The sequence below is a fragment of the Bos taurus genome, chromosome 7 (assembly GCF_002263795.3).
Source record: "Bos taurus isolate L1 Dominette 01449 registration number 42190680 breed Hereford chromosome 7, ARS-UCD2.0, whole genome shotgun sequence".
NCBI classification, from domain to species: Eukaryota; Metazoa; Chordata; class Mammalia; order Artiodactyla; family Bovidae; genus Bos; species Bos taurus.
The window spans coordinates 43,688,709-43,712,209 of record NC_037334.1 but is presented as its reverse complement, the minus strand read 5'-3'; the positions used below and the strand labels follow the sequence as shown (position 1 = coordinate 43,712,209).

General features: G+C 62.5%; 2 protein-coding genes and 1 long non-coding RNA gene across 13 annotated transcripts; 1 reads left to right on the top strand and 2 right to left on the bottom strand.

The window, feature by feature from the left end:
• Positions 1-15: 15 nt before the first annotated feature.
• CIRBP (cold inducible RNA binding protein) lies at positions 16-4,766 on the bottom strand. 5 transcript variants are annotated; one of them, XM_005209263.5, is made up of 9 exons: positions 4,688-4,766; positions 3,488-3,596; positions 3,296-3,402; positions 3,064-3,202; positions 2,906-2,987; positions 2,754-2,821; positions 1,118-1,232; positions 382-515; positions 16-227 (listed from the first exon to the last, which is right to left on the bottom strand). In XM_005209263.5, the coding sequence occupies exons 2-9, from the start codon at positions 3,588-3,590 to the stop codon at positions 31-33; spliced, it is 945 nt and encodes a 314-aa protein (XP_005209320.1). In that variant the 5' UTR covers positions 3,591-3,596; positions 4,688-4,766; the 3' UTR covers positions 16-30. The 5 variants fall into 5 exon arrangements, 4 of the variants coding, with proteins under 4 accessions (XP_005209320.1, XP_005209321.1, XP_024849747.1 ...); XM_005209264.5 differs by having other exon boundaries at positions 16-224; NR_198878.1 differs by having other exon boundaries at positions 74-224; positions 382-2,821.
• LOC132345741 (uncharacterized) lies at positions 3,135-15,324 on the top strand. Of its 2 annotated transcripts, none has more exons than XR_009495249.1 (2): positions 3,135-3,224; positions 15,116-15,324. It is a non-coding gene; the product is annotated as an uncharacterized lncRNA (long non-coding RNA). The 2 variants fall into 2 exon arrangements; XR_009495248.1 differs by lacking the exon at positions 3,135-3,224 and adding an exon at positions 11,813-12,511.
• On the bottom strand, positions 13,917-23,263 carry MIDN (midnolin). Of its 6 annotated transcripts, XM_059888723.1 has the most exons (10): positions 23,185-23,263; positions 22,966-23,093; positions 21,348-21,982; positions 20,235-20,322; positions 19,986-20,048; positions 17,859-17,987; positions 17,469-17,774; positions 17,142-17,289; positions 16,675-16,920; positions 13,917-16,006 (listed from the first exon to the last, which is right to left on the bottom strand). In XM_059888723.1, exons 3-10 carry the CDS (start codon positions 21,578-21,580, stop codon positions 15,729-15,731), a joined length of 1,491 nt encoding a protein of 496 aa, XP_059744706.1. In that variant the 5' UTR covers positions 21,581-21,982; positions 22,966-23,093; positions 23,185-23,263; the 3' UTR covers positions 13,917-15,728. The 6 variants fall into 6 exon arrangements, with proteins under 6 accessions (XP_059744706.1, XP_059744705.1, XP_059744707.1 ...); XM_059888722.1 differs by having other exon boundaries at positions 22,966-23,263; XM_059888724.1 differs by having other exon boundaries at positions 17,142-17,286; positions 22,966-23,263.
• Between the last annotated feature and the right edge of the window lie 238 nt (positions 23,264-23,501).

The following is a 23,501-nucleotide window of genomic DNA, read 5'->3' as shown; positions in this document are numbered from 1 at the left end:
GCCCCTTCCATCTGGACCACCCCTGCAGGATCAGTGTCCGCCCTCCACACCACACCCCAAACAAGACTCAAGATTTGTGGGTGGACACACCATCCCTTTATTCAAACGTGACTTCCACGCTTTCTTGTCACATCGCCGGTGAGGACACACCGCCATGCCAGCACCACAGGCCTGTCCTCCTGGAGCACCTTGAACCCCGTGCCCCAACCTTGCCAGTAAAACATCTGCTGGAAAGACAGGAGGGATTGGGGGGAGCACAAGGGCTACTCCGGCAAGAAGTGAAGATGCTGTCCCCAGTGGATCACGCTGCCAGGAGGGGAGAACCCACTGCAAGGGCCTGGGCCAAAGGGCCACATGCCTCCCGCCCCGGGAAGCACTTACAGGCGACGGGCTGCGAGGGCAGGCATCCGTGCCTCTGGCTCGATCCTGGGTAGAGTCCCTCCTGGGACAGGGACCCCAGGTCAACACTGTTCTCAGGCCACACTTCCTCCGGGTCACACTGACTTCCATTCAACCTGCCAAAGCAAACGAATGTTAGCCCTTACCCCTGGCAGAGCTGAGCTCCCCTCCCTGCCTCCCCCCAGAACAATCCACAGCTCCTGGGAGGGTCTCAAGCTAGTCATCGGGGCCAACCTGAGGCCCCACCATGGGCAGGCCTGAGCCTTTCAGGTGGGCCAGGCTACCTTCCACTCTTAAGCAGAGCCAGCCACCTATTTGGGACGGAGCTGCTTAGAAAACGGCACAAGCTCTGGGAAAAATGTCATGGCAGCAGCAGACACCATAGAGAACTAGTTAGGAGTGTGACTTAAAGAGGTCTGGAAAAGACAGTCAATTGATGAACAAAAAATTCCAAAAGGCAGGGCGTTTGGTGGTCTCCAATCCTACTAGCGGGTGGAACCTACTGGTGAAACTCAACTGCCCAGGCTGCTCACCTGGCTGCAGGTGGGGAAGGGCAAATGGCCGGGGCCTGCCTTTGGTTCCACCTTGTTTTTATTTAAAAAAAAAAAAAAGGAAAAAAAATAGAAAAACAAAAAAGTCAAAGGAACATTCCCCGGGTAATATGGCTTCCATATGAGCGCCCGAGAGAAGAGGAATGCGGACGAGCAAAAGGAGTTACCTCGGTGACAGGACTATCTCCACATATGAGCTAGCCCAGGGAGCGGCTTGCGTCTCAGAGGGTTCTGTTGGGCGCACAACACTTCTGTCCTCCGAGGGGCTGCAGCTTCCATAGGCTAGCAGAGAATGCTCAGAACTTGTAAAGCAACAGCAGAGCTAGCTAATGAGCCAGTCAGTCTGTGGTCACCCAGGGACACTGTCTGCATCCGCTCGCTCTCTGGCCTGATTCTAGATTAAGGGGCTCAGGGTCAGCGTTGGGCGCCCCCATGTCCACTGTCCCTGCTAGGCTGCCCGCCCATCGAGCCCTCCAGCTGCCACGGCCAGAAGAATCCCGGGGCTGTCCTGCAGTCCGAGAGCCCACTCCCATCACCCACCTGCTCGCCTAACTGGGTGGGGGCAGTCAGTGGTCACAGGGGCCCAGCCAGCATCACTGGCTCTACCTTCCTCCTCTAGCCCTGGGAGCTGCAGGCAGGATGGCAGCCCTAGTCCTCTAGCTGCCAGCTCTGCTCTACTCTGCCTGCCTCAAGCTGGCAGCAGGACGCGTGTGGTGCGATCAAAGGGAGATGCTCAGAGCGAGGTTCATTCAGACAGTCTTTTAATCAGCTTCGTGAAGCCAAAGAAAACGGCATACAAGGATTCCTCAACCACTTCAAATACAACAGTGATGGCATATGTGTATGACTTCCAGTAAAAAAGGACAATATAAACACACATTGTCAAGAACCTCTTGGGGACTGTGGGTCGCCCAGGACAGGCGGGCAGCCCGGGCACCTCCACTGCCTCCTGCACAGTCTGACCACGCTACACTCAGAAATGTTACACCAAGTTGGAAAAAAGCCACAGCTTGCTCAGCTTCCGACAAAGAGAGCGGATCCAGAGTTCGTTCAACCTCAAAAAAGAGCAACCTCACGGGGTTGACCCCGCTGAAAAGAAACGAAAATAGCAACACAACCAAAAACAAAATAACCCCCAGTTATTTTCTAAGAAATCTCTTGGCTAGTGGTAAAAAGGTTAAAAGTAAAACCAGAAGTGCGTTTCCAAACGATTTAAAAACCCTTAAAAACAGAAAGCACTTCCTTAAAAAGCAAAGGGCAGCAGTGAGGCCATTTGGGGGTCAGAAGCAGTCAGGCTGTGTTTGACAAGATCAGAACCAACAAGACTACAGAAGTGGGCACAAGGAGGCGTGGTCACTACACACTAACGATGCAGCGGCGCTCCCCAAGTCCTTAAACACACAGCCATTGGAAGGACGATCTCGATCAGGAAGGATTTTTACTCGTTGTGTGTAGCTGAGAACAAGAAGCAGGCACAGTGTAAAGGCGCAGAAGCAGACGGCAAGAGGCAGCAGTCCACGCCTGGCCCGGCCCTCGGGGCCCAGCCCTGCAGCCTCAGGAGCAACCAACCCCCCCATAGCCGAGGGTGGCCGTGGCCCACACGCACGGACGCTGCCTGCCCACTCTGCTCGGAAGCCCTGGATCTCCCTTTTCTCCTTGGTCAGAAGTGGCTGCTGGCACCGAGACATGAGAGGACAATCTTGTCCCTTACAGGGTCAGCAGAGTAACCAGCTCTGATCGAGGCTGGCAGAGTGCACTGAGGCGCACTGAACTCCCACCACCAGCCCTTGGAGCGCCACTTACCATAACTGTCGTAGCTATCTCTGTAGGACCCGCCAGAGCTCCGGTCGTACCCGCCACCCTGACTCCGGCTGCACAAAGGACATAGATGGGCATGAAGGGCACCTCAGGGGGTTTCCACCAGCCCCCACCCTCTGCAGGACCGCTGCCCCCACCTGCTGTAGTAGTCTCTGGAGCCTCCATAGCCCCCGCTCCTGGACTCGAACCTGCTGCCCCCATAGCCACGGTCCCCACCTCCTACAGAGGGCACAGAAGGAAAAGTGTGAGCTCCTGCAGCAATGCCCCCCACCTCATCCCCACAGGTGGCACTCACCTCTGGAGAAACCACGGCCCCGGCCCCGGCCCCCACGGAAGAAGCCCCGGCCTCCAGCAGAGCCACCACGGTATCCACGGGATCGGTTATCAGATGACTTGCCTGCCTGGTCCACCCGGATCTGCCGCCCATCCACAGACTGGAGACCAAGAGTGAACACGGTAAGCCTCTGTACCTCCCGCCCTAGGTCTGCAGCCCAGACCCTCCGGACCCCAAAGTGGCCACCCCTCACCTTCCCATTCATAGCCATCATGGCGTCCTTGGCATCGTCGATGTTTTCAAAGGTGACAAACCCAAAGCCCCTGGATCGCTGGGTCTCCCTGTCTTTCACGACCACCACTGTGCAGTAGAGAGGTCTGAGGTCAGGACCCCGCCCTCCCTGTATGCAGCCCTGCTCAGCCACCTCCTCTGGCACCAGTCTCACCTTCAGAGATCTGTCCATACTTTGAGAAGACCTGCTCCAGTGACTGCTCATTGGTGTCAAAACTCAGCCCTCCGACGAAAAGCTTGCCCTCATCTGATGCCATGGTGGCCTGAGGCAAACACCAATGAAATACTCTGAGGTCGGGCAGGGGCTTCCAAACTCACCCCTCCCTATTTTACTTTATACAAGTAACATATGCTCATGGGGGAAACCGTGAGAAATTATTTTGCTGCCCTTTAACCGTCCCAAGCCCACACCCAGTACTTCATCTCAAACAAGCCCTTAATTCCTTTATCACTCGGGCCCCTTGCCTCTACTCTGTACGTGGGGCAAGTCCACCCCTCTCAGTCAAAACCCGGAGCTCCGAGAGCTGGGTCCACACCACGGTTCTGCCTCGCTCCTCAGTGCTACTTGACCATGGGGCCCCAAAACTCCAGGCTAGTTAACAGCCTCACAGGAGGTTTAACACTGGACCCTTAAAGAGGGCATCGACCACCATTGCCACGGGCTGAGTGCAGCCTGGCTTCCGCACTTTGCAAACACCGGAGGATTAAGTCCTAACTAGACCATCATGGCAAAGTGCTCGGTCCACTGGAGGGTACTGTGCAGGGAGTGGCAGGGGGCGCGGGGGGTTCTGCGCTGGGATGCCAACGCAGGGCGGGATTGTGGGGCGGTGCTTAGATTGACCCTTTATGGAACACAGGCTTCCGCTGAGGGGCCAGAAACAGGCCAGAAGGCGACCTGCAGCCGCGAAACTAGGACCCAAACTTAAGCCGTGGCTAGCACCGGGGCTGTGTTGCCCTCGCAGAACACCAATAGGAAGGCGGGGAGGAGCCCTGGCCCGGCCACGCCCAACATGCGCATGCGCCCCCGCGCGCGTCCTGCGCCACACCATCCGGGTATCGGCGCTCCCGCCATTTCGATAGGCGCTGTCTCGCGCTCGCGGCCGCCATTTTACGGAGATGTCACGCTCGCGGCAGGCCTGGCCCACAGGGAATGCCGTCCGGCCACGACTCTACCCAGTCTACGCTGCCCCTCGCCGCTGGCGGGGCGGACTCCACCCGCCTCCACCCACCACGGGGTGCCCGCCCTGGCACCGCCCCCGCCCAAGGGCGTGCCGCCGCCGCCCCGCCTCGTCCATCTAGCCGCAGGCCGCCCGCCGCCCCGGGCCCGTGGAGCCGGTGCCGCCAGGGCCCTCACCACTGAGTTGGGCAGGTCCCTGGCGCAGGCGGGAAGACAGGAGAGCAAAACGACCAGAGCCTCCTAACGCGCGAGTGAGGAGGGGGGCGCTGTGCGCCTGGCCTTATATACTTCGCTCCCAGGCCCCGCCCCTGAGCTCTCCTCCCCGCGCTGCACCGGCCAATCCCAGGCCCTGGAGACCGTGGCTGTGCCTCATATTCATGAGCTGGGGGGCCGGGCCTGTGGCGGTCCCGCCCCCTCCCGCGCGTGGGCGCTGTGCACAGGGACGCGCCGGGTCCGCACCCCCCAGTCCGTGAGTGGGGGGCGGGGCAGGCTCGCGGCGGGGCGGAGCGGGCCTACTTCCGCATGCCAGCCCCCTGGCCTGTGGCGGAGAACAAAGGGGCTCTGGCGGATGGTGCCAGAGCATTTCCTGGGAACCTTCTTGGGGTGGCTGAAACCCCTAGTTTTGCGGTGCTCCAGCAATTACCGACTAACCAACCTCACTTAGGTCCCCAGAACCAGCCAGGATCCAGTTCTCAGACACCCCACCTTCATCTGAATCCTGGCATCAGTCCTTATAAACTTGCCAACCTAACGGACAACCCAGAAGTCCTAGAACCTCAACTCTCCTGAATACACAACTTCATGTGGTCAGCCCCCAAGCCCGCCCAAACCCTAACACTGAGAAAACTCCATTTATGTGGACCCCCGTATTCTCCACGACCCCAGTATTCTCTTCCAGCTTCCCAACTTTGTTTCTTTACAAATTCCAGACTGCATCCACACCTAATTCCCACCCCAGCCCTGACTTCACCAGGTCTGGTAGGTGGCACCCATACCCTACAGTCAGCCGGCCAGACATTTTTGTGCATCCTAGCTCTAGATTGCAGGCTGACCTTGACTTGGGCTCTCAAACGCACAGAGCTGGGCTCTGTGCCCAGCCCTGGAGTCTGCACTGCACCCCAACATTCAGCTCAGCCCCCAACTTCACTGTGTGCTCTAGCCCCTTCCCCTTTCCTCAAAGCACACTGTTTTGCACCTAGAACCCACTCACTGCCTATGCCAGGGGCGTGCCACTTGGCTCCTCCCCATGAATCTTTATCCTGTCTGGGGGTCCCAAGACCTCTGCTATTGCAGAGATATTCACCCCCAAGGCTGTTCCCACTTTCTCCTCTTGAGGTCATCCCTTTCCCCTGCCCAGGCCTTGGCTCACAGTACCTTCTGTGGCCCTGGACTCTTCCATGGGGTGCAAGAAGCTAGTGCAGACCTCTGCCTCCCCAGACCTCTGGTAATACTCCTGGGCTCCAGACGGTCTTCAAAGGCAGACATTCTGCTAAAAGTTAGAGGGATTTGAGGGACTTCCTTACTGGTCCAGTGGTTAGGACTCCCCACTTCTTATGCAAGGAGTGCAGGTTCAATCCCTGGTCTGAGAACTAGGATCCCATCTGCCTCAAATTGAGGTTAAAAAAAAAAAAAAGAGGGAATCTGAGAAGAGAGACCTCACACACATACTAGACAAGCTCCAGTCCTCCCTAAGCCCCACACTCGGTCCCACACTCAGGTTGGTCTAGCTGACGCAGTAGGGACGGAGGCATGGACAGTCTCCTGTGACAAGGTCGCTGAGACACCTCCCAGGCTCAGGCAGTAGTTCATGACTCCTGGCAGCCGTCTCTCTGCACCTCGTCCCCCACACCACAGCCCCCACCATACAACTGTCAGCAGCAGCATCAGGAGCTGCTGCGTCAGCCACTCACGCAGGGCGGTTATTAAAAGGAGCAGAGGGACTCATCGCTCAGCTCCCCCTCCCGCCGCGCCCATGGTGGGGCCGGAGGGCCGGGCATGCCCAGCCGGAGAGTAATCACCGCCTCCACCGGCGTTCTGATCTGCTCCCCAAGCAAAGTCAGGTCGGTGGCTCCTGGCCCCAGCCTAGGCGACGGAATCACAGGGGACCCTCATCACTCTTTGCCCCCCGCCCCCACTCTTCTGTGGTTCCTAATCTGCCTTCTCCTGGTTTTATGAAGTACCTTGGTTCATTCATTTTTCCACCAGCAGTTATTCAGCGTGTACTAACTACGAGGCTGTTGCTTGGTACAGGGCTGAGTAAGTACCCACGACTGTCCCGGGTTACCATCGCAGTGTGGTCCTATACCTGTGGATACCTGTCCTCAGGTGCGCCTGCCCCGGGCACAGTGTGGGAAGTGTGTGCTTGCGTCTCAGGTGTGATTCCTGTATCCGTACCTGGTTGCCGGCGTGTCCCTGTGACTCAGTGTGTTACAAGGACTGTTTGTCCCCGTGAGCGGCGGGGTGGGGAGGGTGGGGTGGGGAGGGTGGTCGCAGGGGGCTAGGACCACCTTCCTTCCTGCCTCGGCCCTGCTCCACGTTCTAGCCGAGGACACAAGGGGGCGCTGCGGCCTCGTTGTCAGCCTGGCCCGGGGCTCCCGGGCCCGCCTCGCTGTCCAGCTGACTGCCAGGAGCACTGGCGTTGGGGGGTGGGGTTCCCGTCCCGCCCTCAGGCCCCCCCACTTCTCCGCCCGAGCGCTTGGGGTGGTCGGGGAGAGGGGGCTTAAAATAGCCTTGGGCGGGGGCGAAGCTGCTATTCGTGGCCGAGATGCGCGGCTTGCCGCCTGCCCGGCGGGACGGGGATTAGGCCGAAGGTCTACTTCTACGTACTCACAAGACGCCCCTCCACAGACGCCCGGCGAGGACCACCCGGCTTCCTCCGGGCAGGGCACCTCACCCACTCGCGTTGCCACGAAGGCGGGGGCGTGGCCGATGCACTCCCGCACCGAACCCCCAGGCCTCCCCGCTGGGTCGGGCCCGCCGGACGCCGGGTCCTCCCCCGACCCCAGTTAATGACCGGGCGGGAGGCGGTAATGAGCGTCTGGGCTCCGGTCGGGCGTGGCCGGGATGAAAGGCACGTGGAGAGTGAGAGACCCCGGGGCCGCGTAATTACCGCCCCCTCTCGGCCGACCAGGCGGGGGCCGAGCCGGTGCACCTGGCTGGCGGCCGCCCGGCGGGGGCGCGGAAGTGGGACGGTCCGGGCAGAAACTCCAGCCCGCCAGCCTGGCCCAGATCCCCGGGGCCCAGAGCCAGGGAGGGAGAAGTGGGGACTGGATGAATGTATGTTGCCAGGTGTGGTGCACATGTGTGCCTCTGGGCAGGGGACCCGTGGGTGCAGAGATGGAGAAACAGGATCTGAGGACCATGCCTGTGTGAGCATGAAAGTGGCGCTGTGTGCCCGTGCACATAGGTGTGGAAGTGTGTGCACAGAACTCACGTGTATGTGTATTTACAAAGTGGCATGGAGGTGTGTGCATGCGTGTGCACACATGGAAACATGTTTGCATGGTCATTTTCTATGTGCAAGAACAGGGGTTGTGCACGGACCCCAAAGTATGTGCAAAACCAGGATGTGGAATCAGCCCAGAAGGGCTGGGTGTGCGTGACTCAGGGGACCAAAACTCCCAGATCATATGTGCCCATGGCTGGTGGTGTGTCTTGACTCATGACCCTGGGGTGGGCACAAGCCGTGTGCTGTGTCAGCAGCAACCAGGGCCTCTAGGGCAGAGGAGGGTGACAGGAAGAAGGCCAGAAGCCCGGAAGAAGAGGTTAACTGCCCCTCATTTCCCACCTGCATGCGTAGGGGGCACATGTGAGATCCCTAGGAAGCCCAGGTGGCTGCCCATGATGAGTACAGGAGTCAGCTGACTGCAGCCTGGCTTCTGTTTCCCTTCTGTTCCTAGGAGGGGGCTTCCTGGTGGAGGGGTTCGTGGTGGGCACCTGGGTGGAGCTCCCTGTGACACATGGCCCAGGAATGTGATGGCTGCCTCTCTTCTGCTCCTGCCCCAGTCCCTCGTCCCAGGAATACAAAGGTCAGGCAGCTCCTGGACCATGCTAGTGACTACAACCCCCACCAACTGCAGGCAGACTGTGAAGGGACCCAGGGGACACCTGGAGGCCCACACCAATACATGCATTCATGCATGAGATATATCAAGTGTGTGTGAAATGCAGGCCTGGTGCAGCCACTGCATGCTCATGGAAACCCCAAAGCTTCCCTGGGTAGGGATGCTGGGGAGGCAACCCCCTAGGTTTCTGAGACTGGGGCAGGACTGTGTGGTCTACAGCCCCACTGCAGAGGCAGGAGGAGTTGTCCCACTGAAGCCCAGTCGACTCCCTTGACCTTGGTCCTATATACAGGTTCACTGAAGACAGGCAGAGGGGCCAAAGGACCCCTGACTGGGGCTGTTGAGTTTCCACGGCAACATTGGGAGTGGCAACCAGGGAGAGAGCCCGCCCTCCTGGGGCAGCTGCCAAGGGCTCAGGAAAGACACCTCTGTGACCTGTGTGTCCAAGCAGACGTACATAGCAGCCTCCACATCCCCACCCCCACACCCAAGCTGGGAGACACAGGTGCCCACAGGACTTGTCCTGCCTGCCGCCCATCCTTGTCCCTCCTTCAAGGGTCAGCGACTGCCTGGGTGCCCAGCTGTGAGGGCAGGCAGCGTCTGGGGTGCTTCAGCTGAGAATGGGTGCAACAGCAGCACTTCCCCGCGTCAGCACGGGTCATAGCGAGGCAACCAGGCCTCACCCTGGAGTGGCTCCTAGGGCCGTTTTTCTTCCTCTGGGTCTTAGGCTGCTCAGGGCATGGTCCGCCGTGCAGGAGGAAGCTCCACTTTTTCTGAGGGTGCACCTACGCTCCTGCACCTGCCCACCCCAGTGGCCGCTTTGCTCTGCTGGGCCTGCAGGAGGAAGGGCGCGTAGGCAGTGTCTGTGGCTGGGGCGCCCCGGCTTTCAGTGCTGCCTCCGCTGAGCAGCGTCTCTGAGGGTCTGATTTTGGGCTGCCTGATGTGACCTTCAATGCTGCGGTTTTTGTCAGGGAGGTCTTGGCCCTGGGTGAGAGCGGGTTCTGAGGGTCACACAGTTGACTGAGGTTGTGGTACCCAAAAGTGTAGGTTGGGGCGGGTTTGGGACTGTGGGGGGCGTTGCGTATGGGGGTCCCTGTGCTGCAGGCGAGATGAGCTTCTCCGTGGACTGCAGAGCGGGTGCAGCGCGCGTGTGGGACGGGGAGGCGGGTTGGTCTGGGTCTGGTGGCAGTAAGGGGCCCTGCGTGGGCGTCCGGGGTTGGGTTGATTCTCTGCGAGGCCCGTGGGTAGCGTTCGGGGTGTGGGCCATGCGCAGGGCAGATGTAGCCAGCCGTCTCCGCCTGCGGGCGCACGACCTCCTTCCCCCGACCCCGTGGGGCCGGACCAGCCCACATTCCAGAGGAGTTAGGGGGTGCCCTCTCCAGCCCCCGCCGGCTCCCGACCTCTGACTTCAGCTCAAGCCTACCCGCAGCATCTCGAGAACCCACCACTGCAGCAGCTGGCTCCAGAGAGGGGCGGCGAGGCGGGGGCGGAGGCTGGAATGTACGCCGGGGGTGAGGGAGGGGGCCCCAAGAGGGGGAACAAGCGGGGGAGGGGTCGGGAGGAGGAGCCGGTAAGGCCGAGACTGAACGAAAATAGAGGGAGACAGCCTAGAGATGGTGACTCCGACAGAAATACGGACAGACCCAGAAACCAAGAAAGGCGGAAAGAAAGGGGAACAGGAAGACACAGGAAAGGAGAACTCAAAGGGAGGAGGGGGAGGGGCATACGTGGGTGAGGGGAAACGAGGCAGCAGGGCTGGGGGCCATCTCCAGTCGGGAAAGGGCCCCAGGTGACAGCGGCCCCGCCCACACCTGCGAGCTGGGCGGCTCACCCGTCCCGAGTGACACCGGAGGCTCCTTGTCCTCTGCCCTGCCCGGTGGGGGCGGCCGTGGGTGGGGCTGGAGGGGAGACTCCTGAGTTGAGTCCTAGCACCCTTGGCTGTAGCTTGGCAACTCCCATTCCCAAGGTGCCTGGAGAGGAGGGCGTTCCCGCCAGGCCTGGGCGGGGGTGGCTGTGCTGGGGCACACGCCCGGTGCTGGGGGTGCTGGCGCTGGCCCCAGCGGGGCACCACTCACCCTCACCTCCCCAGGGACCTGGCTTCTCCCAGCCTTCCTCCCAAGCCACCCCAATGCCGCGTCCTTTGGCATTTCAAAACCGTGCAGCTAGCCCCAGTTACCCATTTGGCCACGCGCAGGGGACTCTGGCATTGAACAAAAAGACGTGACCCCAGTGACCTTCCCTTGCCCGCCTACAGCTGCCTCATCACCCCAGAAGCACGGCCCATCTGTGAGCCAGCACCTGGATCCAGGCCTCTGTCTGGACTCCACACCTTGGCAGCCACACCTGTCCACACGTCCAGTGCCAACCCCCATCTAAGTGTTGGGGCTCTCTGTCCGCCCCAGCTAGCCCCAGGGGTAACTCGGACCAGAGGTTTTGGGTCACATCATCCCGACCTGGCAAAGGCCACCCTGTTTATACTGATCGCTGCCTTCTCTGAGTGGACTACTGGTCACAGCAAAACTGAGGCATAGCCAGGCAGCGACGAGGCCTTCCTGCCGCCATGACCCCTCCTGGGTCCCTAACCTCCAAACTCCCTGCAGCCCCCTTGAAGACATCGCACTGTGAACCAAAGGCCCCCTTCAGACAATGCCTCATCTGTCCCTTCCCAGGCTTGTCTAAGCAGAGCGTCCAGACCAGACACCTCCTGGGATGTTCCGGCCTCTGCTCCTTCCACCTGCTCCTCCTCCTTGGGGTCCCCATCTCATCGCCCCCAAGCCAGATTTGAGGAATCATTCCTGTTGGGTCCTTGCCGTCGCCTTTTGTTTTAGGTCCCCCAAACTGACTTTCAGATGTTTCCAAAATGCACCCGCATTCACGTCTTCAGACATCTGCGCACGCCGTGCTCCCAACAAGGGGCACCATTTCCCTTTTCCTGTAGTTGGCAAACTCCTATTCTTTTGGCAGAGCCTCAGCCCAACTGCCCTTCTCCCGCTCCCCGCCCTGCGCTCCCCTAGCCTGGAGCTCGTGCACACAGGGTCATGGGGAAGAGACAACAGACAATGCCCGGCCTTGAAAGGCGGGTGCACGCGATCGCGCCCGTGCGGGGGTCCACGTGCGGCACCCTCAGGTACGCCCCCTCTTCCGTCTCAAAGCTGCATCGGTAGTCAGACCCCTTGGCGCGCCTCCCGCCCCCAAATTGCGGACGTGCGGCCAGTGGGAAAAGGAGGTTGGGCGGGGGGGGGGGGGGGGGGGGAGGAGGTTGGGCGGACGCCCCCGCTCCGCGCCTGCGCACTCCGCCTGGCCACGCCGCAGTCCCGCCTCCGGGCAGCAATCCCGCGCGGCTATTGGTGCGAGCAGACCAGCGATGAGGTGGCCGCCAATGAGGCGTCCCAAGAGTAGGCGGGGCCTGAGCCTCTCAGCGCTAGGACGGGGGCGGGCGGGGCACCCGCCTCACAGTGACGTCAGGCCCGGTTCGCGGCGCGTTGCCATGGAAGCCGCGTTTCCATCCCTGCGGGCTTCCGGGGGCCGCCCCCTCCCATTCAACTTTTTCCTCCCTGGGAGGAGGGGTTGGTTGGTGCAGGGCCGTCCCCGCCTCCTGTGATTCCGCAGCCCCTGCCTACACTGGGCCTCAATTTACCTTTCTGTGCTGCCCACGACCACGTGGCCTGACCCGCCGCCTCTCAGGTCGCTGCACCCCTTCGGCTGGGCACCTCTCTGTCCTCGCCCCCCTCTCAGGCGTGTGCGTTTCAGGCCCGCACAGCGGGAAGGGACCAAGGGCCACAGCCCCAACCCGGGGTGGGGTTCTAGGACTCCCGGGTAGGGCTGTGACCCTCGGACCCCAGGGCTAGGCACCAGACAGCGCCCTGAAGAGTACCCAGCAGTGGACCAAGTGCCCCCCGCCCTGCACCGTGCAGACACAACTCCTGTGATTCAGCAGGTGCTTTGATCTACACCCTCCTTCCTTATCCCCTACCCAGCCCTGCAGTGGCCATCTGGTTCACAGCCCTAACCTCCGGGGGTCCGGCTGCGTGGGCAGGGTTTTCGACCTTAACTGTCCCATTCTCACCTCCACCTTGTGGTTCTCCGAACCAGAGGGGAAGTTTGTGCTTTTGACCTTAAGATCTGAAGGGATAAGGCGGATCCGGGCATACTACCTTCCCGGCCTGGTTGTGCAATGATTTGGGGGTGACTGGGTAGCAGGAGGGGCAGAAGGGCCTTAGCAAGTACTCCCAGGACACTCCTGGACTGCACCTGTTCCCTTCCCCCTGGGTGGGGCTCCTGGAACTGGGGCTTAGGAGGGCTGGGTCTTGGCTACAGGAAATGAGCCTAGGGACGGTGGTCACTAATTTAACAAACACCGCCAGTGCTCTGGACCAAATGGTATTTCTCTTTGAGCCTGGGTTTTCTCATCTACCAAGTGGGAGGATAATTAATTCTCTTAGGTGACGGTGCTAAGTGAGGAAATACATGTAAAACGACCTTCAGTATATTATGGTGTGTCTCTGTCCAACCCCAAAGTGGATGAAGGTGGGACTTGCCACCTGACCTGGCCCGGCCCTCAGGGAGCCCCAGGTGGGCAGCGGTGCAAGACGCAGACTAGGGAAGTTCCCAGCCAGAGGTGGGGAGCTGGGATGGGAGTGTTCCTGGGTAGGGCACAACCCGAGCAAAGGCCTGGAAACTTGATCGCAATGGTCAGGGCTGGGGAGAGCTGGAATGCAAGGCCTGGCAAGCCGAAAGGAGTCCATTAAGGGTCAGGGTGGAGCCAAACTGAAGGGCCTTGAGTACCTGCCCTAGGCCCTGGCTGGACTCTGGGCGCGATGGGTGTCCTGGAGGCCTGGCACCACCCCCCTAGGGGTGGAGCTTGGGCCAGGGGTCCTCAGGCTGCCCACCCCCCCACCTTTGCGTGGGCGGGCGGATGTAACTACTTCCCTCTTTCTGTGCCTGGGGAACCCGTGGCCTCGTGTGTGGCCAGGTCTCCCTGGAGACTGAGTCTCTGGGCTCGCCTGCAGCCCACTTAGAACTGAGGCCCCACCCAGGGCACACAGCCCTCGGGCAGCCCCGTGCCCACACCCTGCAGGACTTCCTGCCTTGGGTACCGGGAAGTGGCCGGCCCCTCCCTCCCTTGCCAGACAGCTTCCTGCCCACCCTCAACCCAGGGCGGGGAGGGGGTGTGGGAACTGTTATGGGACGCACCCCTCTCCCCGCAGCCCTTCCACTCTCCGGGGTGGTGGGCTACCCCAGCATCTGACCTGGTGGCCCTCCTGGGAAAGACCACCCTCTCTCATACTCAGAACCCCTTCAGTAACCACTCTACCCTCCAGGCGAGCAGGCCGGACGTACACTTGTGTTTCATTTTCTGTTTATTCCTTGAAGTCACGGTGTTTGCGTAGGCTTCTTTTCCAATTTCATGTTTTCATACAGGAAACTCCCGCAAGGTGCTGGGACACCCCACAGCCCGACCCCTCCTCCCCGAAGATGGGTAATGCTTTCTGGGGAGGGGCCCTCCCAAGGGCAGAAAGGGTGGACAGTTCCTGCCTGGGGCCTCCACCCTCAGACCAGCGGAGGCACATACGTTATTTAAAAATCGTTAAAAAAAAAAAAAAAAAAAAAAACCATCAGAACACACATTAAATAGATATCCAAGACAGCGTTTCAAAAACAAACCCGCCCCTTTTTCTTTTTTTTTGAAAAATGAAAATAAAAACAAAATCCTTGACCCCTCCCCTCTGACCCCCCCCTCCCACCCCACCCCCCCACAAAAATGTACAGAGCTACAGTTAACACAAGATGTTCACATCTGAAACCATTAACTTTAAACACATAACCTGGGGTAGGGTGAGGACCTGGGGTTCTTCTAACAAGGAGGGGCAGGCAGAGGGTGGGGGGAGTGCTGCGCAGCAGAGGGGCGGGGCCAGGACAAGACTGACAGGTGGGGGGCAGGGCCCAAACGTCTCCATTATCAGTAAAAAATAAGTGAATGAAAAAATAACTCCACCCCCATTGAAATGGCCCCAGTAGTGGGGAGGTCTGCCCCTCTGTCCTGGGGATGCCCCTGGGGCAGGGGCGTGAGTGGGGGGGGTCCAAATTAGACCAGCAGCGAACCCCCCCCACGGGGGGTTAATGCTACACAGCTTTGCCCCTAGCGGGGATTTCACAGCTCAGCACCCCCGCCCCTCGTGGCTGCCGAAGGGCCCCCCAGACACAGTCCACAGGCCCAGATCCCTCAGGTTGGGTGGGGAGGAAGGGCTGGGGGTGGGGCATCATCCCCGCCCCTCTCCCCAGCCATTTCTCTCCCTATTTTTCAAGAGATTCCCAACCACTATTGGCTCAGTCAGAAAATTAATAGTCTATAAATACCCCAAGCGCAGAAAAACGGGGTGGGGTGGGAGAAAACGCACAGTGCGTGGACGGCGGCGAAGGCTGGCGGCAGGCTCCCCCCCCTTTCCTTTCCTGGCAGGAAAGGGTCCCACACCCCAGCCCGCACCCCAAGGCAGGCTCTGGCCAGCCTCTCCCCTGAAACGGCTTTTCTTTTCTTTTCCAGGAAAAAGGTACATGGAAAAGGAAATCAGGAACAAGAGTTCGAACATGGAAGAAAAGAAGCAATCCTTGGCCGTCATGGGCTTGGTCGCGGTTGACGCGCACCTGACCGCGGGGTTCCTCGCCCGGTGGTTTCAGAGCCAGGGTTTGCGGTGGGGGCTCTCCTCTCTGCGGCCCCCTCCCCTGTCTGTAAAGTGCATAATGAGGCATCTACGTTTTTGACTTAAACCTGAAAGGAGTGGGGAGGACGGCAGAACGGAAGGGGGGGGCGGCTTCCTTGTCTCCGCTCTCTCTCAACCATCTGGAAAGACTGCTACATATTTGGAGCTTGGGAAGGTGGGCGGGAGGGACTCAGTGCAGGTCGGGAGAAGGATGAGGCAATGGAGGAAGGGGCGGGAGTGTGAGCCGAATCAAGGAGGCAGGAACCCAAGTCCATGGAGAGTTCGGAAAACCATGGTAGGAATTGAAATTTTAAAAAAGAAAAAGAAAAAAAAAAAAACCACCAGAAGGACACGGAACCGGGAGGGGGGAGCCTCTTGCTGCACCGACAGACAGCCTGCCCTCCCGTGTGAGGCCACGCTGGCGGCCACCCAGGGCTGGGGTGAGGGACAGGGTTCCTAGGCCACCACAAACTCTGATTTGATGTCGGGGTTCACTTCTGGCTTCCAGACGGAGTCCTCGAAGTCAAGGCCCAAGCCGGCCGCCTCGCTGGGGCTGCCACCTCCCCCACTGCCAGTGCTGTCGCTGCGGCCGGCCTTGCGGCTGGGCGGCCAGTGGTAGGGACCGCGGGCATCACGCCGGGCCTTTCTGCGGAGCCGTTTCTGCTGGAGCAGCAGCTGAAGGCGCTCCACCTTACAGCGGGTGGCTCGGTTCTCCGTCTGCCGCAGCCGGTCCCCTGCAGAGGACGCAGTGGGCATGACCCTGAGGGTCCCTTGGAGGCCAGAGTCCCAACCAAATGTGAGGACCCCCAGTAGCTGCCCCTGGATATCAAGCCCAACCCAAGACACTCCCTCCAACGAGGGAGCCAGACAAGAATATCTACTGAACTTTCCGTCAACTGGGGATGTCAGCTCCACGAGGGCAGGGCTGGCCCAAGACAGCCCTTAGTGACTCAGCTGTCATAAACATTAGCTGCTCAGGCTGTGTCTGTTTCCCCTTCAGGACCTGGGCTCGGGGGCCCACTTCACAATTCCGAAGGACTCAGAATGTGTCCGGAATAACCAGGTTTTGTGGGGGCAGGGGGGCACAAGCTGCCTTTGAGCAGGAGGAGAAGCTAACCCCCTCCCTCCCTCAGGCTGACTGGGCCATTCACAGTGGCTTCACCCACCATCTGGATAAGGTGCCCGAGGGGGGTGAGGAGGAAGTGTGGATGGAGCCCCCTCTGGAGGGCACAAAGACACTGTGTGCCCCAACACACACACTCCCTTCTCTACAGGCGCCTACAGAGCAGGGCGAGCTGCAGCTGGCGACCCCCTCCCCACCACCGGGGGCTCAGCTGCTGGAAGAAGCACACAGAGGAGCCTTGAGAGACCCATGGAGGGGGGATGCAAGGGGGACACTTACCCGGGGGCTTGCACAAGCGGGCCTGGCTCAGGGAGGCCGGGGCCGCGGCCGCCAGCTTCTCACAGGAGGTAGTTTTGGGGCCGAGGTCTGGGGTGCACTGGGCGTGGCAACGCAGCTGTGTGAGTGATGGGGGCATGCCCTGGTAGTGCCGTGTGGCGCTTAGGAGGTCATTGAGGATCTGCAGGATGGTCCCGATGTCCCGCCTCGGCCGCCCACTGCTGTCCTGGCAGTTGGGGTGCAGTGTGCCTGTGGGGAGACACGGATGAGGACACTGCAGTGGTGGATGTGTGGCCTTGGCAGTGCGGGGTTCCACGTGTACATAGGGCACCCCTGGCTGACTTGGGCACTTGCACCCCCATTAGTGGACCTGTGGCTGGCCGTATAGCCAGGCATGTACGTGGCCACCCCGGGGAGCGTCTCATGCCTAGTGTGTGTGTTACCGCTCATGGGGACATTCTGACACCTACCAGAGAAGGTCCCTGAGAAGACCCCCGGGGCGTGGTTCACGAAGCTCTCGATGACTGCGCCAGGTTTGCGGGAGCGGGAGGTGGGGCTGCTCCCAGTCGGGGATGTGGGGCTGGCACCAGTGCTGGCAGCGGGGGAACAGTCCATCTGCTGATGGGGAAGGAGGGCACATGAGCTTGGGGTGTGAGAGTAACCCTTAGGGTTCAGGGCCAGGATATCACCCACCATACCATGCAAGACCAGGTTGTGGGGACAACTATGGGATTCTGGATACAGAAGACATATCTGGGGGTCTGCTGTCCTCCCGCTGCACCCTTCCCCAGACTCACCTCGGGGCAGGTGGTAGAGGCTGAATGGGAGCGGAAAGAGCCGGCTGTGACAGGTGAAGATGCGGGGGTAGGGCTGGTGGGCACTGGGGGGACACGGGCAGCACTGGACACTGGCCGGCAGGGAGAGGACACAGGGGTGGTGGTCATGCTGGGGTCCCCGCGGGTGGCGGCAGCAGCAGCAGCCAGCACGTGGCGGTGCTGCAGCGGGGCATGCTGGGCTGCGAGCTGCAACTGGACAAACATCATGTGGTCCCCCACACGCAGCGCCAGGGTCAGCGGCGAGCGTCCTGACAAGAAGTCACTGACCTGCAGAGAGAGGCCCGTCAAGCCTAGGGCCCCAGCCCGCAGTGTCCCCAGCCCGGCCCGGCCCGGCCCCCCACGCTGTGTGACCTGGGGCCTCTCGCCGCCCCTCTGTGGGTTCTGGGGTCCCTGTCGGTGCCACGGATGCTTAAATAAAATGAATCGGTATTTCCGGAAGCCGCCTCCGCCAGCCCGGCCCAGGTCGGGAGCCGCTGGGGGCTGTGGGGGGACAGAGGCGGGACAGAGGCAGATAAGACGGGGGCCTGGCCCACCCTGGCCAACTTGGTTCTTTCAAGGGGAAACCGAGCCAGAGGGGGCGGGGCCCAGACGGCATCTCTGCTCTCAAACAACCCCCAGCTCACACCTCTCCTCACCCTCTCTCTGCCTGTGCACACTGCAGGGGCTAGGCTCAGGCCCCCTCCCAGCTAAGCTACTACTCGGACAGCGAGTGGGTGGAATTCCTGGACAAATTCTTGTCCTAACCTTTGCTTTCTCAAGATAAATATTTATCTGTCCTGGGCGGGGCTGAGGCTGAGGGGGAGGCGTTGCCTCTGCTGGCAGTGGGGGGGCCCTGACCATTCACTCTGTGGCCTTAGTCCCCCAAGGCCTCAATACAGCCCATGCAAACATGAATCTCCAACCTGGCAACCCCTTTGGAGCAGGTGAGGAGCCTGTAAGATCCCCCCATCTGCACTGGACCCCTCCTTTGGGGGCCCGCCAGCACTGCGCTCTCCCCAGGGGCCGGGATTGTGGGGGGGGTGGAGGTTTCTGAGAAATGACACAGGCTGGGATGACTCAGAACCACCTCCTCCTCCCTGCTCTCTGCTGGCAGCGGCTGGTGTAACCTTCCCTACTTTGGGGGCCATGGGGAGGAGGCAAAGGAGGCGGACAAAGTGCACTCCCCACTCCCCGCAGCCCCTTCTGCATGTGCCCTCCCCAGCCCCAGAGATGCCCTTTGCAGAAAGGGCCTGGGTGGCTTTGTAAGAGTGGCTGCCCCCTCCAACTCCACCCTGCAACTTCCTCCCAGGGGAGGGCGAAGGGGCAGGCATGACTTGGTGCCAGGCAGGGAAGCAGTGCTGGGAGCCCAGTCACTCCGCCCAGCCCCAGCGCCTCCCCGACTCCCTCCTGACGCAGGCACCCTGGGGCGGATGTGAACCCAACACGCCCCAGGGGCCCCCTGCCAACCACAGCACCGCCCCCCTCCCCAGGAGCAGGGAGCTCAGGTCACACCTGCCCCAGAAAGCACACCCCCAGCTGGCTCCCGGCTCTCCCCCAACTCCTCTGCCCCTCCCAGTGGCGGACCACCCAGCTCCCAGGGCCCCTTCTCCTCCCCTGTGCTAGCCGGCTGGCAAGGGCAGGACGCAGCACGCCGGGGAGGGGGCGAGGGCCTCGGGGCAGGAGGAAGGGAAGCCGCTGAGCAGGTTCTGAGGCCGGGGGCCAGCCCAGCCAGGGAGGCCGAGGACTTGCCACCCCCACCCTGGCAGCAGGCGGATAGCTGAGGCCTGTGTCACCCTCCTGGGAGGAGGGCCCCACTGCCAGAAAAATGAGGAAAGGAGGGAAAAAAAAAAAAAAGCTGCAACAAAACCGGGAACCCTGTGTGGGCCAGCCCCAGCCTTCCTCCTCATCGCCCTCCCGTGCTTACTAAATATTTTCCTAACATCCTGTCTGGGCTGTGCTGGCCCCAGGGCTGGGCGCCCCCACCCCCTCCCCCTTTTGGGGCAGAGAACAAAGGCCAGAGGAAGGAGGAGTAGGGGTGACTCCCCACCCCTCACAATGGGGTCACAGAAGGCGGAAGGAATGTCACCCAGAACCACCCTCCTATCAGAAATGTTGCTCTGGGGAAACCGCAGTCTGGGCAGGGGGAGCTCCACGACAAAGCCGGTGGGGCTGGGGACGCAGGCCCGGGTGTGTGGGAGTGGTGTGAGAGCATGGGCCAAGGTCACCCCGCAGGCAGGCTTGTGAAAGCTGGGCCCCCTCCCCCATGGAGGCCACCGTGGGAGAGAAGTATCTCAAGGTCAGGTGGAGAGTGCTGGGGGGGCGGGGAGGAGGAAGAGGAAGCTGGGTGACCAGGCCAAGCTGGCACGAAGGCGGAGCGGCGCGTCCCCTCCCCTTCCCACAGGCCTCCTGGGAGCACAAACAACCCCAAAGCTCTCCGGAGTGGCCGGGCACTCCACCGGTTGCCCCCAGGGGTGGGGAGGGCGCTGGCGCGCATCTTACCTGGGTCTCTGTCAAGCTCTCCAGGGCCTGCATCACAGATTGTTCTGGCCTGGAGGCCTGAGACTACAGAGAGAGGAAGGAAGAAGAGGAGACCTTGAGGATGGGCCCTGAGGAGGAGTGGGGTGGGGTGGGGTGGGGTGGGCAGCCCTGCAGGGACGGGGTTCCGTGTCAGTGCTGGGGGGTGTGCTCGCAGGGGAGAGGGCTGCCTGCTAACGCGGGGCTTCGGGGCTCGCTGCCCCAGCCATTTACCATGAGGCCCGCCTCCACGGTGGGCACGAGCGTCAGCTTGCTGCCATCCCCCACGCCGAACTCCTGCAGCTTCCCCGAACTGAGCCGGCTGAGGGGGGGAGGAAGGAAGAGGGTGAGGCTATGCCGCCGCCGAGACAAGGCAGGGACTCGGAAGCAGAGTCCGCGGGGGAGGGCTATGCTTATGTGGTAGAGACAGGAGTCCATCGCCCCCACCCCTTCCTGGTTTCCAGATCCAGGGCCCCGAGTTTGTGTGGAGGGTGGAGGTCAGACCCTGGGAGTCCCATGCTGGCAGTTCAAACCCCTTATTCCAAGGAACCCCAGTTCTGGACTGGGACACTCCAGTTGCGCCTCAGCAAAGCACTTTTTCACCATCCACGCACAGCGCGCCCCTTGGCACACTCCCCCCACCCCGGGGCCGCCCCCTTGTAATTCAACCACCCGGGCCTGGGCTGTCCCTGCGGGCCAAGCGCTTAGCCTTTCGGGGCTTTGCCGGGCGGGCTCCCCTCCTCCCTCCCTCCCTCCCAGGCGCAAGCCGCCGCCGCTCAGACAAAGGAGACCCTCCCCCACCCTCCCCTCCCCCACCGGGCCCCTCCGCTGGGGATGGACATTGTGTGTCCCCGGAGGCCCGCGGAGGGAGGGCTCCCCGGCCTGGAGGCGATTTAAATGGCAGGGGGGAGGGGTAGACTGCGGAGAGCGCTCGGTGGCGAGAACAAAGGGGGGCAGAGAGACGCGAGTAGGGGGTGAAACAGCCAGACGCAAAGGGGGCCGCTGAACAGATGCGGAAGCCGGCGGGTCGCAGGCAGAGGAGGCCCCCGCAGAGCCCCCCACCCCCGCAGCTGGGACCCCTACTCCTTCCGGGCCTCCTGCCTTCCCGTGGGGGACGCCGCCTAAGCCCGACCCGAGGCGCCCTCGCAACCGCCTTTGTGCAGCGACCCCGGGCGGGGGAGGGGGCCGAGACACGCAGGCCGAGCAGAGGGCGCCCGTGAGCGCGCGGCGCGCCCCCGTACCCCGTCTGGCCGCCCCCTTCCTTCCCCGAGCGGCGCGCTCTTTGTTCCCGCCCCGGGGCCGGGGCCCGAGGGGGCGGCGCGGGGGCTGGGGGCGCGCGGTACCTACGTGTCTTTGTGGAGCAGCGCCAGGCGCTCCTTGGGCACTTTGAGGCGCTGGGACAGCCGCTTGCGCAGCCCCTCCACCGTCTCGTCGGGGGGCACCGACAGCTCGTAGCGGGTGCCTGTCGTGCTGTGGATGGCCAGGCTCATGGGCGCCGTCTCGGCCGTCGGGCTCAGCTCGCAGGCGCCGCCGGGGGCCCCGCGCCGGCAGCTCCGGGCGCCGCCGGGCTGCGGCTCCATCCCCGGCCCGCGCTGAGGGGCTGGGGTCCGCGGGGCGCCGCCAATTCTCGCCGCGCCTCCGGGCAGGGCGGGTTGGGGGAAGAGATCCCAAACTGGTTTCCTCTGCGTCCCTGGAAGCGGAGGGCACCGAGCGTCCCTTTGGAGAAGCTCCCAGGAGTGGAAAGCGAATCAGGAATCAGAAATCCGAGTGGAGCTCCGAGGTCGCGTCGGCTCGCCGGGGCGCCTTCCTAGGTGGGGACTACACTCCCAACTCCTTTCCAGGGCGGCGGGCTCGGGGAAGGGTCCCAGAGAAGGGGGCGCCGCTCACCCAGCCACGCTCAAGGATGTCTGCTACTCGGGCCGTGCTTCCCCTCGCGTCCCCTCCCTTAGCAACAGCCGTCGCCGCCGCCGCCGCCAGAGGATCTGGGGGTGAAAGTAACAGAAAAAAAAGTTATAATGTATCAACGTTCCGAGGGGCGGGGCCGCCGCCCCCTCCCATTCACTACTTACTCCGCCGGCCCGCGCCGACCAATCAGCGTGCGCCGAAAGCCCAGTCGGCAGCGCGGTCCGGCCAATGGGAGCCGCCGAGGCACCGCCCCACGTGGCCGCGCGGGCCCGCCCCTCTCCCCGCCCCCGACCCGGCGGCCAAGCGGAGTGCGGCGGGGGCGGGGCCGGCGCCGCTCCGGCCCGCCCCCACCCCGGCCCCGCCCCGCCGCAGCCATTCATAAGGCCGGGACCCTCAACAAAGGGCGGGCGGCGGGGCGCTCGGGGCCCGGGGCCCGGGACCCCGGGTTGGGGTGGTTTGCCGTGGGATAAGGCGGCGGCCCAAAGCTGGAAGAGTAGGAAGCCGGGGCCTCCCCCTGTGCCCGTCCGGGAAACCGCTGCAAGCGGAAGCGGGACGCGATCCCCGCGCCTCATGGCTGGGTCCCCGCTGAAGGACTCGCGGCAGGGTCTGCCTGCGGCGCCCACTTTCCCGAGAAGTTTGAAGCCCCTGCACGGGGTGGAGCTGCGGGCGGGGCCTGCACTCCGGTGACGTGGCCGCTGCCGGACGGCCCCTCCCGCGCCTGTGCCACCTCGCGTCCCACCCCCGTCCCGCGGGCCGGGCCCGCTTCCCGAGTCGCGCCCGCCCGAGCCGTGACGTGACGCGGCGTCCCCGGCTGCGCCCGCGCGCGCCGCTCGGGGCTGCGGTGAGTCAGCAGCGCTGGCGCGCCCTCTGCCGGCCCCGCCCGGGAGCGCTGCCCAGAGACCCGGGCAGGGGGCGCCGATGCAGCCCGGGGTAGGGGGCAGTCAGACGGGACTGCGGGCGTTAAGGGAGCCTAAGAGCGTTAAGCCTCTGTGTCAGTAGACTGGGGCTACACAGTCGGGGAAACAGAGGCCAGAACGGAAACTAACTCAAGGTCACTCACGGGGAGTGGGAGTGCCCCGGGGGCGGGGCGGGGGCAGAGGTCCAGACTGGGCTCTGCCGGCAGCGCCGAGTCCTTCCCATTCCGGTTCCCAAGGGGCTCCCCAGGGTTGGAGACACCTTGAACCCTGCCTGCTCAAAGAACAAAGAAAAGTAGGGCACCCTTAAGAGCCTAGAGTGAGAACCCTCTTCTTCGGCCAGTGAGGTCCCGCCCCCCACTCACCGGGAGCGGCCCGTCCGAGGTCCCAACTGTCCTGAGTGTACCCACGTCCGGGACGAGTACGCGGTGGCGGAGCCGGTCTGGGGCTAAGCGGGCGGCCCCCGAGCCTTTATCCGCACCGCCTTCCCTCGGGGTGGAGTTTAGGTGGCCAGGGGGCGGGGGGCCGGGCGGGCGGTGACGCAGGCTGGCCCCCGCCCCTGCCTGTCGGCCAGGCCCTGGGGCACCGTCCGGCCTGGGCCACACGCCCCCTAAGCTTCGCCCTTTTAAACGGGGGGAAGCGGGGTGGGGGGCGGGGTGTAGCCCTCCTTGAATGCTACGAA

Coding starts and splice junctions, on each gene's coding strand:
- CIRBP (XM_005209263.5), bottom strand. CDS start 3,590: ATGGCATCAGATGAGGGCAAGCTTTTCGTCGGAGGGCTGAGTTTTGAC. Junction 1,233..2,753: donor AGATAGCTACGACAGTTATG/GTAAGTGGCGCT, acceptor ATTCTCTGCTAG/CCTATGGAAGCTGCAGCCCC. Junction 228..381: donor GCCCTCGCAGCCCGTCGCCT/GTAAGTGCTTCC, acceptor CTGTCTTTCCAG/CAGATGTTTTACTGGCAAGG.
- MIDN (XM_059888722.1), bottom strand. CDS start 21,580: ATGGAGCCGCAGCCCGGCGGCGCCCGGAGCTGCCGGCGCGGGGCCCCC. Junction 17,290..17,468: donor CCTCTACCACCTGCCCCGAG/GTGAGTCTGGGG, acceptor CTTCCCCATCAG/CAGATGGACTGTTCCCCCGC. Junction 16,921..17,141: donor CTTCTCAGGGACCTTCTCTG/GTAGGTGTCAGA, acceptor GTCTCCCCACAG/GCACACTGCACCCCAACTGC.